Here is a 13,887-nt window from a genome sequence, read left to right as displayed (position 1 = left end):
GTCATAGCTTGAGAGTAAAGAGATATCACTACTTGACTGAAATTCTGTTGTAAATTGTGTTGAGTTGAAGATTGAGTTCACATTTTCATTTTGTAATCCAAACTAGTCAGTAAGAAGTATGTCTGGCATGGTTAATGTTTACCTGGTCTTGATGACTTGTAGAATTTGCAAGATTTGAGGAAGTTCTAGTAGCCGCAATGCTCGTAGGAACCTTAAACCTACAAGGCAACAGAAAGGAGAAAGCTGCAAAAAGACAGTCACTCTATGGCATAGCCTGAATCATAGCCCGACTAGGGCTGCTCACGTTCCACTTTTCCCTTCATGTTCAAATATAATGTCACAGGTTCAAGAGCCTGAGCCATAGTTCCAATCCTGACCAGGGTTCTTGCCAACTAAGATGATCTCCTAAACTTCACAGCTCCTCTTATGTAAAAGAATTTTACCAGTACCTACCTCATGGAGTAGCAGATTAAACACAAAGCATGTAGATGCACCCCTCACATAAAATAAGCACTATTCATCTTGCTCTATTTAACTTAACATATTCTCCATAAATCATCACTTGAGCTCATGATCATGCACTCCCCATGGCATGTTTCTTCATCTTTGTGAGATGTTTTACTTTAGATGATTTGGTAATAAGGCAAGGTATAGAACTGGTGTTTATTTTTAGATAATTAATGATAACCTCAAATCACAAAAAAACTGATCAAGGCTGCACAGTATCCATGCGCTGGCAATGCATCAGCCTTGAAGACAAAACAGCTGATTGCATGATTCTCAAACATGTCGCAGCATGTTCAACTGGACATGCCATGACGATGAGTTTTGAAAGATCAAGGGTGGCTTCTCATCTCTCACAGCCCTTATGGGATCCCAGCATAAAAATGCCTCTAAGGGAATGGCTTGTGGGAGATTTGCCTCTCAAATTATGTGTACAGATATCCCATCAACAACTGTTGGGCACCTACTGTATACCAGGAATAGGGCTGGGTCTTGAGAGTGAAAACATGGTTTCTGCAAATATATTACAAAACTACACAAACAGGGTGAGCGATTTTTTTCATATGACAGTCAAGTATTAAAGCAAAATGAAGGACAGACACTAATAAAGGAAAGTTGAGATTTTAAAATAGATATTACCACAGACACCCACAGCACACTCACCTAGCCAATTGATCTTCAAATAATAAGAAATAAAAGTTGGTGGGATGGTAAAAATGTCTACAATGGAATTCATCTCCAGCCAGAACTTGATCTTGTCATCAGCTGCAAAAAACTATGAAATAGAAATGGAACATTCAAGCTTCCATTAGCCACAAAGCTTTCTCAAGTGAACACAAGAGATAGCATGATTCAGCTACATTGCATTCATCCATTGAAGTTTTTATCTCAGTCTATTTTACTTTTATATAAATGCACACATATTTACATAGATCTACCAAGGCATATGCATATGCAGTACAAAAGATTGTACTTTTACTAGGCACTCAACAAATGAATACATAGTCATATTACTTACTAGATGTTGAATCTCTCAGTTTCCCCTAGACCTTCCTGCTGGCCAATTATGTACAATAATTATATACACAAATCCCCTTATTTGTGAGCAACAAAGACACATAATTTAGGACGTTCTCCAATGGAAAAGGTGTAGTTTTCGGGAAGCTTGGCTGGCCTGGCCTGTGTTTATGAGCTGCCCTACTTAGGTTAAGCATGCATTTCCAGAAGGGAGAATCTGCTGCTAGAAGCAGGTTGTGATGATGAGTGTGTTCTGGGTAAGCAGTAAAGGACAGTCATAGGCACATATTCTATGGTGCTTCAAAAGATTCATGGAAAAATGGAATTCAAAGGTAAGTCTATTAGTACAAAAAATTTGAAAATTCATGCATAGCTTTTCCATAATAAGTTTTATTAACTCTTGAAGACACTCAAATACATGGACTTCAAGATTTCGTGCACCAAAACAAACTTATGTTGTAATCCTATTTCATGTGAACTTATTGAGATACGCTTGTGTCATAATACACTTATATTAAAAAGATAAATCTATGTATACATGTATATATAAACATGTTTTAATATACATGCATACAGAGAGGTCCTTCAAAAAGCTTATGGAAAATGTTTATTTTGAAAACACTACTGGGGCCAGTGCTGTGGCGCAGCAGGTTAACACCCTGGCCTGAAGCGTCAGCATCCCATGTGGGCGTCAGTTCTAGTCTCAGCTACTCCTCTTCCAATCCCGCTCTCTGCTGTGGCCTGGGAAAGCAGTGGAGGATGGCCCCAGTCCTTGGGCCCCTGCACCTGGGTGGGAGACCCAGAAGAAGCTCCTGGCTCCTGGCTTCAGATCATCTGGACCACCTGGGGAGTGAACCATCGGATGGAAGACCTCTCTCTCTCTCTCTGCCTCTCTTTTCTCTGTGTAACTCTGACTTTCAAATAAATAAATATTTTTTTTGACAGGCAGAGTGGACAGTGAGAGAGAGAGGGAGACTGAGAGAAAGGTCTTCCTTTTGCCGTTGGTTCACCCTCCAACGGCCGCTGCCAGTGCGCTGCAGCCAGCGCACCGTGCTGATCCAAAGCCAGGAGCCAGGTACTTATCCTGGCCTCCCATGGGGTGCAGGGCCCAAGCACTTGGGCCATCCTCCACCGCACTCCCTGGCCACAGCAGAGAGCTGGCCTGGAAGAGGGGCAACAGGGACATAATCTGGCGCCCTGACTGGGACTAGAACCCGGTGTGCCGGCACCGCAAGGCAGAGGATTAGCCTAGTGAGCCGCAGCGCCGGCTAAATAAATATTTACAAAACAAACAAATAAAAGAAAACACTGTGGATGGATTTCAAATTTTTTTGCATTTCAGTTTCATTTTTCCACAAAGTTTTTTAGCCTCATGTGTGGGGTAGGTGAGTGTGGATGTACACTATGTGAGTACAGTCTCCCACAAACATGGAACCGGTAAACACATTGAAATGTAGGTCTAGCACCAGTGCTTAATAAGTGCCTGTGGAATTAAAGAACTATTTAATAAGTGAATGTTACAAAAATGAAGAAAAATACAAAAGCATTTTATACAATTATACAGTGCATATGCCATTAATGGAGAAAATGACATCTCATCTTGAGGAACTTGTTATTTGGTTCTGCCAGCTGGTAATTATTAATAAAGGTGTCTCAGTAGTAGATGGCAACCAATAAGAAAGACATTATGATAGGGTGATGGCATTTAACAAAGAAATCATTTTCATTTGTATTGTAATTTTTTTACCTTGTTTATAATTCCAACTTCGGGATGGATGGAATTTTTAGATCTTATCGTCTATTTAACAATTTAGGGCATGGATATTTCATCTTTATAACCGGAAAACTTAGTGAGACCTTGTAAGTAAGGAACACACAGATCTCCAGTTGTACTGTGTTGGGTGTTCATCCCCACTTCCAACAGGTACTTACTCTCAACCCGAAATAGAAACTGAAGAAAGCATTGAAAATCAAATCAACAGGGATGGTTTTGTCTTGGTATGAAGAACATCTTCCAACAGGGCTGGGAAAGAGACAAGGGCACTTGTAAAGATGCATATTGGGAAAGCTATGTCTATGTAACAGCAAGCAGAGGGGATAGGGCAGGGATTTTCTATTCATTTTCCATGAAGGGTCAATCCACACACATTCAGATCTCAAGGAAATTACTTTTCCCTTGGGAGTAGAATTATAGATGAACAAAATGATTCAACAGTCTATGGAACTAAAAATAATAGGAAAATTACCAACCATTACTTTTGTAAGATTTATTGGTTCTGTTTCAATTTTATCATTAGGAATTGGAGCCAGAGAGATTATGTGGCTCTCCTTGGTTTACAAGATGATTTGTGCTGTCTGGAAGGTTTAGCTTCTGCACTTTTTCACTTTGACTCTGAGTCCAATATAATTATCAGAGGACAGACAGTACAGTTCAATTAGATTGAGGATTGTCAAAACAAAACGAAACGAAATGAAAACCTGCCTTAACCTGGCACTTTAAGGAGGGAGTGTCTTCAATCGGAGCAGACAATGATCTGGTTCTTTATCTCAGGTGTGAGCTAGCATTTGCTTTCTCAAAAAATCATCCCACATCATTGGGAACCTACGAGATGGAGCCACTATGGAACTTCTGATTCGATACCCGAGGAACCCAAAGATGTTAATGGCTTCATAATGAGTTCAGGTGCAGAGATGACTTTTGGGGGCTTGGAGCCACCAGAGGCCCTAGAGCAGATCTGCACCCACTGCCCCACTCCCCCAACCCTTAGATATGGAAGATGGTAGCACACAGGAGAAACATGTGCTTTCATTGCAAAGTGGGGTTGAGTGTTTAATGGAGGAGCTGAACCCTTACCATTCTTTTTTAGTTTATGTGTGTGTGTGTGCATGTACTAAGCATTACCCCAGAGGAGAAAATTTCAAGTTAGTTCAGCAAGTGACTGAGAGGGTAGGGAGGAGAGATTTGGGTTTGTACTCACTCGGTGGAATCGATGAAATAGATTATAAGAGACCCGATGCTTAGTACAAAGACGAGGATCACCTAGAAACACAAAAACATGGACAGGTGTACAAATCCATTTTATTGATATGCAAAAGATTTTTTTATGTACTGTGTACACTGTTACTGCACAGGTCAGGGAAGAGGAGTTGTGCTTTCTCTTTTCATGCCCCTGTGTATGTGTAGAGATTTATTCAGTCATTGTCCAAGAAAGATCTACTGGATCTTAGGAGAACGCTAAAAAGGAAACATGTACCCATTTTGCTTATGTAATTTTAACTCCCTCCAACTTCAGAATTTGTTTTTCTTCCTTCTCTTGGAACTCTCTCAACATTTATTGAATGTTTAACATGCAAGAAAATGGGGACTGTTGGATAAAGACCCTAAACTTGAATGCCTATGATATTGTGGAAGAAACACTCCAAACTGGTCCACCCTGGTAGAGAGAATTTGGACAGGAGTGAAAATGCTACAAGTGGGAAGAAGAAAATGAGTGCTCTCAAAATGTCCATGTATTTGGTCTGAAAGATAAGCGGGGCTTGCAGAATGTCATCAGAAAACTGTCCAACCAAAGCCTCCTTGCATTTGCAGGCAGTCTCTATGACTGTTGAGATTACCTTTAGGTAATTAAATACCTGTCAGTCATTTCTGGTTTCTTTGTTTAACACCATTGTATTGATAATTATTAACTGCTTTTCATGAAATCTTTTTTCCTTCTCTTTACAAAATGTGTTTTTTTCTCTCTTTCTAAGTCCCATAAGAAATTCAAATATACATCATGTATTGGTGGACTTCTGGCAAGGGGCTAGCGTGCCAGGTGTTTACCCTCCAAACCAAGGAAATGAAGAACAAAGAAAAAATAAAGAAGAAAAGTTTAGTTTTATTGAAACTCAAAAGAGTCCCAACCTCATACACAAACCCATAGAAAACCATCAAGGAGTAAGAACTCACAGCAAATGTACAATAAATCAACAGAGGACGCTCAGAACTCTTCCCCTGTGAGCACAGTTTAGGGAGTTAGAGATGCGGGAGATAAGTCGGAGAAGATCTGCAAAGGTTTCTTAGGCTGCAGGGGTGGAAGTTCTTGCCCTAGCGCTGTAGAGGCTGTGGATTGGAGGAGCAGCTTAGAGGAGCAACTCCGAGGCTGGAGTCCCTGAGGAAGGACCCCTGCGTTAGCAGCAGCACTTCTGCTTCTCAGAAGCACCTTGGAAGGTAGGCAGAGACGCATCAGCTGAAGACTGGGATCCCACCCAGAGTAAGCCTTGTTCGCAGGGTTGGTGACCACAACTTTATCCCTCGTGGTTGCCTTTGAGGGGAGAAACACAGTCAATTCAGACTTTGATTTCCACAAACTTAAAAAATTCCCATTGAGTTAGTGGATAGTTGGGTGTGTCCCCAGAAAACAATGACCCATGCAGCTAAAAGGGACACTGTGGCAGGCATAGGAAACCCTTTTTCCACCAAGGGCTGTGTGGATACATGTAGCATCTTTTCCAGGCCATACACAATTATCAACTTAAGAATTAGATTGCTATAGATGTACTGAATTTTGAGTCCCACCAGCAGTTGCTTTAGCAAGGCCAGATCAAGTGATCTCACAACCCCTATATGGCCCAGGGGACAGGTGTTCCCCACCCCCGCAGGTCTAAATCTTGGTTGTGGATGTTAGTAGATGTTGGAAAACTGCCAGTGATAAGAGAGGCATAAGAAAAAAGGAGGATCAGCCAGAGAGTATGGAAGGACCTCCCATGAATGAGATAACACAGAATAGGAGGTCACTCGTTTCCAAATGACTACTGTTGACATCTGGGAGGGGTCACAATGACCAATCCAGGCAGCTCAAGATCAGAGGGACAATAGGGGAACAAGGTTGAGAGTCTTGGGGCTGGAAGGAAAGTGACCAACAAGTGAACATCTCATTAAGGAAAGATAAAACAACATTTTCACAATACAACATTTAATAACTAAAGAAAATAGCAAAAAAAGCAATAAAACTTTCTTGAATTAAAGATAGATGGGACCCCCATGTTGAAAAGGACCAATGAGTAAGACATCCTGCTCTCTTCTGTATTGGAAAATACTTTATAAATGGTTATCTACAAACTAAAGATAATAAGACTGATTTCATAATTCTCATTTCTAATCTGCGTAAATCAGGATCTAGTCCTGAAAGCATAAACCACACCAGTTATTGTAAGAGAGAATTTAATTATAGAAGTTTGGTAAGTAGGATTGGAAGACCAGAAAGCCAAGAAGGGGACACTGGCATTAACACAGAGGTTGTACCTACAGAGAACTGGGGACCAACAGAAAGAGGTAGGATGATCAGAATGTGTCAGCATAAAAGGGAGGGGGTCCTTTGGAGCTGGGGTCCAGGAAGAGGAGACCCTTCACTGCTGGTAAGGCACCAGGCACAGCTACTGTAACAAGTAGCCCCCAAGCAGGTGAGGCCTATGAGACAGCACGGAAGGAGAAAACTTCTCTGGTTTCCCCGACTCCTCTTGCTCCCCCTGTTGGCGAGCTGACTGGAGAGAGTTCCTGAGTCCTGGCCCCCATCACAACTCAGAGGAGAGAAGGTGCTGAAGTACCTAGGTGATAGCTTAGTAGGCAACTTGTGACTTTGCGTGCTATAAGACATTGGAACACCTCTCAGAATATTTGAGGAAAAAGGATGGCAAACCAAGAATTCTAAATCTAACCAAAGTGTTATTTTCTTGTAAGAGCAAGGAATTAATTTTTTGAGCTTTCAAGGGTCCAGAAAGAACAATACTCTTGCTTCTCATTGCAAATAAGCAGAAGTCCTCAAGGAAAGAAAAAAAAAACCACACACAAGAAAAAATTCAGAAAGATAAAATACTTTGTATAAGAACAAGAGGTACATAATGAAACTGGGAAAATTAAGGTTTAGTTTATTTTGAAACTTTAAAGCAAATCTTATAATATGCATAATGCTAAACCTTCACTCCACCCTTATTAACACACACACGCACACATGCACACACACACAATAACAATCCATAGTTGAATTTTCAAATCAGTTCAACAATTTCTGGGAGGGAGGAGTGGCATGCAGGAAAACCATACTAAAGCTCGGGATGATATATATACATATAATATAATATATCAATAATAAGCAATATAATATAGTATAAATCATAATTTTAACATTATATAATATTAATAATCAATATGTCATATATTATGTATAATATTATTAAAGATCAGCATATTGTATATTATTTATATAATATCAGTAATATTGATATTACTATATTAATTAGTAATTATTAATAAGTAATACATTAACTATTATGTATTATAATATATATAAGCATTCAGAGACACACAGAGAAATATAGACTATATGTCATTTATCTAATGTCTGTGGTATTCTATTACAAATAGGACTATCCATGTCAGAAGATGCCAAAAAAGCATACAAAAATAATATAAACTAGAAATGTAAATATCAGTAAATGGTAAGTGCTTGTGGTGCCCTGGGAAGATTCTATGTACTATTCAATTTTTGAACTCATCTCTCAAGTTTCACAATCCCACACAATTCTACCTCTGCAGTAAAATAAGGGAGATCACAGGCTGGCGCCGCAGCTCACTAGGCTAATCCTCCGCCTGCGGCACTGGCACCCCATGTTCTAGTCCCGGTTGGGGCGCTGGATTCTGTTCTGGTTGCTCCTCTTCCAGTCCAGCTCTCTACTGTGGCCTGGGAGGGCAGTGGAGGATGGCCCAAGTCCTTGGGCCCTGCATCCACATGGGAGACCAGGAGAAGCACCTGGCTCCTGGCTTTGGATTGGCGCAGCACCGGCCATAGTGGCCATTTGGGGGGTGAACCAATGGAAGGAAGACCTTTCTCTCTGTCTCTCACTGTCTAACTCTGCCTGTCAAAAAAAAAAAAAAAAGTAAAATAAGTGAGATCATAATAGAGCTCAGTGGTGCAGCCAATAACCATTCTCTGTTTCTTTGCTACCAGATGCCCCATTTATTTCTTTATCTAATCTACTGATATTTAGCTATGCTATCATGCAGCAAATTCAATCTCTAAATATTATAAATACCAATAAACTGGATGACCAGAGGGAAGAATGATTAAATCCCCTTGGTGAGTAACAAATTAACGTATTGTTACATCAATACAAGGATGGAATTCAGCTACATGATATTTACAAGAGACACACAAGGAAAGCACCAGGAAGGATGACAGCTTGAAAAAGAGTGGGCAAAGGCCTCCCAAGCAAGCACTAATAAAATGGAAGTGAGAGAGCCTGTGCTCCCTATGCTAATATTATATTCTCAAATATTCCAGCACAAAGCAGCACTCACAGCAACAGAACTGATAATTCCTATTTGCAAAAGGAAGTAGCAACAGAGGAGATATTACAGCAACTATGTGCAGCAATTGCTATTATATAAGAATATAGTATTCAAAGTCTTGGGGAAATGCAAGATGCGCTAAAAAAATCATAAATGAAGATTTTTGGCATGTCCCTTTCAATCATTCATCAAATAATGCAGACATAGGACACACATATAACAGTTAGTACTGCTTATATATCAACACAGAATACATAGCCATCAAATTGTAATAGACACTGATCACATATTAGGCAACACAGAATTTCTTCATAAATTCAATAAAGTAGAAATCATAAAAGCAGAGCTGTTTTTGAACCACAAATTCCTAATGAAGGAGAAAGAATGGTCATTCTGTCCCCACATAAGTGCCCTCCTCCAAAGAGAAAGAAAAAAAAAACCCACACAAGTATTCAACGTTCCTCTAAGATGCAGATCATGAATCAAGCAAGAAATCAATGTTAAAATGTAAAACAATTTAGAAGATGAATTAGGCATTCTTATTAAAAATAAGAATGGTATTTGTCAAATTTTATGAGGCTGTGAGAAATGGCTAAGGAAAAGCTCTGAAGAAAGAGTTTTATAGATCAATTTCAGCTCATGAAGGTGGAAACATTAGGCCAGCCTGGATGGCTGTTCCGAAGGTGAAGTCTGTGAGAAGGTGGCGGATGAGGCACGGAGCAGGTGCAGCGCAGTAACTGCTTCCTTGCTGGTCAGGTGAGGTGGGGCCTTGGTCATCCTGAACCAGGGGGGTGACAAGGACTATTACCCCCAGGAGAAGCACAAGCTGGAGCCAAGGAAGGCAGCTCACCAAGGCTGCCCCAGCAGAGCAGTGAAAACAAGCACCGTGGTTAAATATGCAGGGATCAGCAAGTTCACCATCCTGATGAAGGAAGGGGGCATCTCCCACATCCCAGGCCAGAAGGCCATGGACAGGAGGCCATTCGAGAAGAAACAGGCAGTCGTGGGACACAACTCTGTGGGACACACTGATGACCTGCACATGTGGACGAGTCCGGGGGTCTCAGGCATCTGTTCTCAAGGGTGGCCATTTCCACAGTGCCTGTGCCCTGTCTGCCTTGAAGTGTACAAGCACGGATGCCTGGAGAAAGTGTCCACGTGGATGTGGCTGTCAGGACTCGAGCTGCTGGAGACTTTTGGCAGCCGGGACCCTGGAGCAGGAGAAAGTACAGAGTGCAGGAGATGGCCCAGGCCCAGTGCTTGTGGGACAGGGAGTGTGGAGGGATCTAAAGTTGTAAGAATCAACGTGAGACACTGCCGTGCTGACAACACCTGTGCTTTAAGGATTTTTTTTTTATTTGACAGAGTTAGACAGTGAGAGAGAGAAAGGGTTTTCCTTCTGTTGGTTCACCCCCCAAATGGCCGCTACAGCTGGCGCTGGGCCGATCCAAAGCCAGGAACCAGGAGCTTCTTCCTGGTCTCCCCTGCAGGTGCAGGGACCAAACGCTCGGCCTATCCTCCACTACCCTCCCAGGCCACAGCAGAGAGCTGGACTGGAAGAGGAGCAACCGGGACTAGAACTCGGTGCCCATAAGGGATGCCGGCACCGCAGGCGGAGGATTAACCAAGTGAGCCACGACGCCGGCCCCAAGGATGTTCTTTTCAAGGGCAAGCTTTTACAAGGACTGAGTGTGTTGCTCATGCATCCCTTCTTCCTTGGGGGTAGAGCTTGCCCTCCACTCTCTGACTCTTGCAAAAAGCAAACGTGTCCTTTGGGACTCTCTTCCAAAAACCCTGGAAGGGCCCACCTATCTCAGGGTGGACCTCCGTTTGATAAGAAAGGAAGTGGTTTTAATATCATTGAAGATTTGTTAGAAAAATCTCAAGCTGAACTGGTGGTGGTATGGCATGTGGTACAGCACTATCATTCATTAAAACTGGAGAGTGGGAAAAGAAGAAATTAAATGTGACAAGTGGAGAAAACCAGGATACTGAAATCAATGCTAAAAATGATGACATTATACATGCATATAAGTATACGTGAATATGTATATGTATGTATAAATTCTGCACATACCCATTTAGGCATATATGTGCGTATGACTATTTAGAGTTGGTATATAGATATAGTTTTCTTGTGAGACTAATGCATTATATACAAAGGCTAAGCAAAATGAAAAGGGAGATCAGGGTCTGGAAAAAGGATGTGACCTGAGAGAGAAAGAAGTCTTAATAACCAAAGTGGGGCTTAGTTGTGGGGTCAGTCCAGGAGAACTCCAAAGCTGTGTTTTCTCCGTGGCTCCTTTCCCTGGGAAAATGTCATGTGGCTTTGAAAAACAAAGAACAAGTGCTACGGGAAGAGTCCTCAAAAGTGTTCATGGAAAATGTGTATTATGAAAAAAAAATTATGCATGAATTTCAAAAGTTTTTGCAGCAAAATAAACTTGTTTTGATTCTAACTTTCCACAAACTTTTTGAAGTACCCTTGTGCTATTTATTGTCCAACCACATAAACTTCAAAGAATGAAAGAGAATGCATTCACAATTACACTAGGACAATCAGAAAAACTTGTCTTTGTGATCATCATACAGTGTCACAGGGATTTAATAATTACTGCTGAACACACCTGTGACAAATGGCCGTTAAATGGAGAAACGTGGGAACAGGCTTGAAATCTCAATACAGGTGCAAGAAACTAAAAGGAAGTCTAAACTTCCTGATACTTGTCTTTAAATATTATTTTACAAATTTCTCCCAGATTGAATAACCATTATAATGGTTACTAAGCAGCAATTGATTAAAGCAACATAAACACATTTTTATAAATAGATAATTTTCAGCCATATGTAAAATTATATGGGTAATTCATCAAATGAGATTAAGGCTTTCAATAAATATACATATATATATTTTAAAGATTTATTTATTTATTTGAAAGTCAGAGTTACATACAGAGAGAAGGAGAAGCAGAGAGAGAGAGAGAGAGAGGTCTTCCATCTGCTGGTTCACTTCCCAATTGGCTGCAATGACTGCAGCTGTGCCAATCTGAAGCCAGGAGCCAGGAGTTTCCTCCAGGTCTCCCAAGTGGGTGCAGGGGCCCAAGGACTTGGGCCATCTTTCCACTGCTTTTCTCAGCAGAGAGCTGGATCAGAAGTGGAGCAGCTGGGACTTGAACCGGCACCCATATGGATGCCGGCACTGCAGGCAGCGGCCCCACCTGCTACACCACAGTGCAGCCCCAATAAATGTATATTTTATGGATGTATCTCTTATTGTTAGAATGGCACAGGGTTTAACATAAATACTAGCCTGTTTATGTTTATAGGATGTAAGCACTGAGATGTCCTATTTATAGTTTTTAATAGTGATACCTATATACAATAAGTATGCTAAGCATAGGTTTATTTTATACTTCAGTCATGTAATTAATTTAGTATGCTAACTCTCTTGTATATTATTTATCCACTGAAATGTATACTGTATTTTCACTATCATTTTATAATTTCTGTATTCTACCCTCTGTGTGTCTGTTTTCTCATTTATTGAAAGGAGGTGATGCTAATACCTCCCATGTGTAAAACAGATAAACTGGTGTGAGGAATCCCCAGGCAGATCACGTTCAGAAAACAACACCTACGAATGTTGGAGACTTGCTGGCACCTGCAGAACCCTCAGAAGTCTTTCGACTTCTATCCCACTCCCCTTCCTCTGGGGTGTGTCCCCATGTACACACCCGGGATAAGTGGTCTAACCTGGATTCAGATCCAAAGTTACCCCCACTGGCTGCAATAGCCCATCACTTTCTTACTTCCCACAAAGAATGGCCACAAGGGGTAATGAACAATATTATTTCAAAAATCTGTGTTTTGTAGATCCATCTGTGGGAGAAGAAGAGCTGTTTTAAGAGGCCTAAGTACCTAAGGAAAAGAAATCTGGCAATGTTGCAGAGAACTTACAGTCTTAAAGAAAGGAATTCTGTTTGCCTTTGGTGATGGGGTAAGGGCGAAATTTAATTTTCATCATGCACCCTTTGGAGCTTGTAGTTGAATATTATTCCATGTGCCTAAAAGACAGTGCAATTATCCAGAAATGATCAATGTGTAAAAGATAAAAAACACAATCATCTGGAAAAGTCAGTGTGAACACAGTGCCTATAGTCTAGTTCCTATAGTCTAGTCTTTATTAGCATGAAAAGGATATCTGAAGTAAAGTTCCTTCTCATATACGAGGAGACTGACTGCAAAAGTTCATGGAAACAGGGATTAAAAGATAAGTTAGACATTACAGTAGGGCGTAGCCAAGATGGCGGAATAGTGAGGGCGCGCACCGATAGTCCGGGAAAATTTAGTTTAATAAAGGTGGAGTTACGGTAGCCTCAGAAAAAGGATCAGGAAAAAATTGCAGAGGAAACTCTTCCGGATCTAGTGGCTGTGACTCGGAGGACCTACTGGGAGAGCAAGGTCGCCCACTGCGCGGAATCTGAGCCGCAGGTGGCTGCAGGGTCTGCGTGCCAGTGAGGGAAGGGGAGTGGATGTCACACAGACACCAGCGGGAAGAGCAGGGACGCCCAGGGCTCCGAGTCCACACATCAGCGCTGGAAGGGGAGGTGAGCTCAGTAACCGGAGACATTGGCGGGGAAACGGCGGACAGAATCTAGAGGGAAGCAGGCTTTAGGCGGGAAAGTTCACCAGACTGACTACAGGAGAGAAGGAAAAAAAAAAGGGTGGGGGGTACTGGTACAAACAAGTTTCTCTCTCCGCCAACCTTGCAAAGGCGAGCAAGAGACAAAGAGCAGGCCCCACTCGGGATATGCATAACAAAAGGGGAGAGCTAAGGCTACAATTCAGTAGCCTAGGCAACCCAGTGGGAGTCCGCAGCAGAAACTGAGCCAGCACAGACTCTTTGGGTAGAAGCCAGAGATCAGAAGCTAAATACCATCAATTCTGCTCAGCCATGCAGTATTATTTACCTCCTGAATAAAAAATAAAGTAAAATAAAAATAAATAAATAAATAAATAAATAAAAAGAGAGAGATTTA

The 13,887-nt window shown here is 41.4% G+C and overlaps 1 protein-coding gene across 4 annotated transcripts in view; it reads right to left on the bottom strand.

The window, feature by feature from the left end:
- LOC103345403 (potassium channel subfamily U member 1) overlaps nucleotides 1-13,887 on the bottom strand; it is a 238,332-nt gene that overhangs the window by 131,108 nt on the left and 93,337 nt on the right. For all 4 annotated transcript variants that reach the window (XR_016235027.1, XM_089334783.1, XM_089334787.1 and 1 more), the window contains exons 4-7: nucleotides 4,500-4,561; nucleotides 3,454-3,544; nucleotides 1,168-1,279; nucleotides 143-218 (exon numbers count right to left, since the gene is read on the bottom strand). Coding sequence is in view for 3 of the 4 variants with exons in the window: in XM_089334783.1 (XP_089190909.1) it covers nucleotides 143-218; nucleotides 1,168-1,279; nucleotides 3,454-3,544; nucleotides 4,500-4,561 (341 nt within the window). In the remaining variant the exon portion in view is untranslated. The remainder of the gene's footprint in view (nucleotides 1-142; nucleotides 219-1,167; nucleotides 1,280-3,453; nucleotides 3,545-4,499; nucleotides 4,562-13,887) is intronic.

Source organism: Oryctolagus cuniculus, chromosome 1, assembly GCF_051225735.1.
Source record: "Oryctolagus cuniculus isolate XC-2025 breed Fujian yellow rabbit chromosome 1, ASM5122573v1, whole genome shotgun sequence".
Taxonomy (NCBI): domain Eukaryota; kingdom Metazoa; phylum Chordata; class Mammalia; order Lagomorpha; family Leporidae; genus Oryctolagus; species Oryctolagus cuniculus.
The sequence above is the reverse complement of the archived record's forward strand: the minus strand, read 5'-3'. Positions and strand labels throughout refer to the sequence as shown.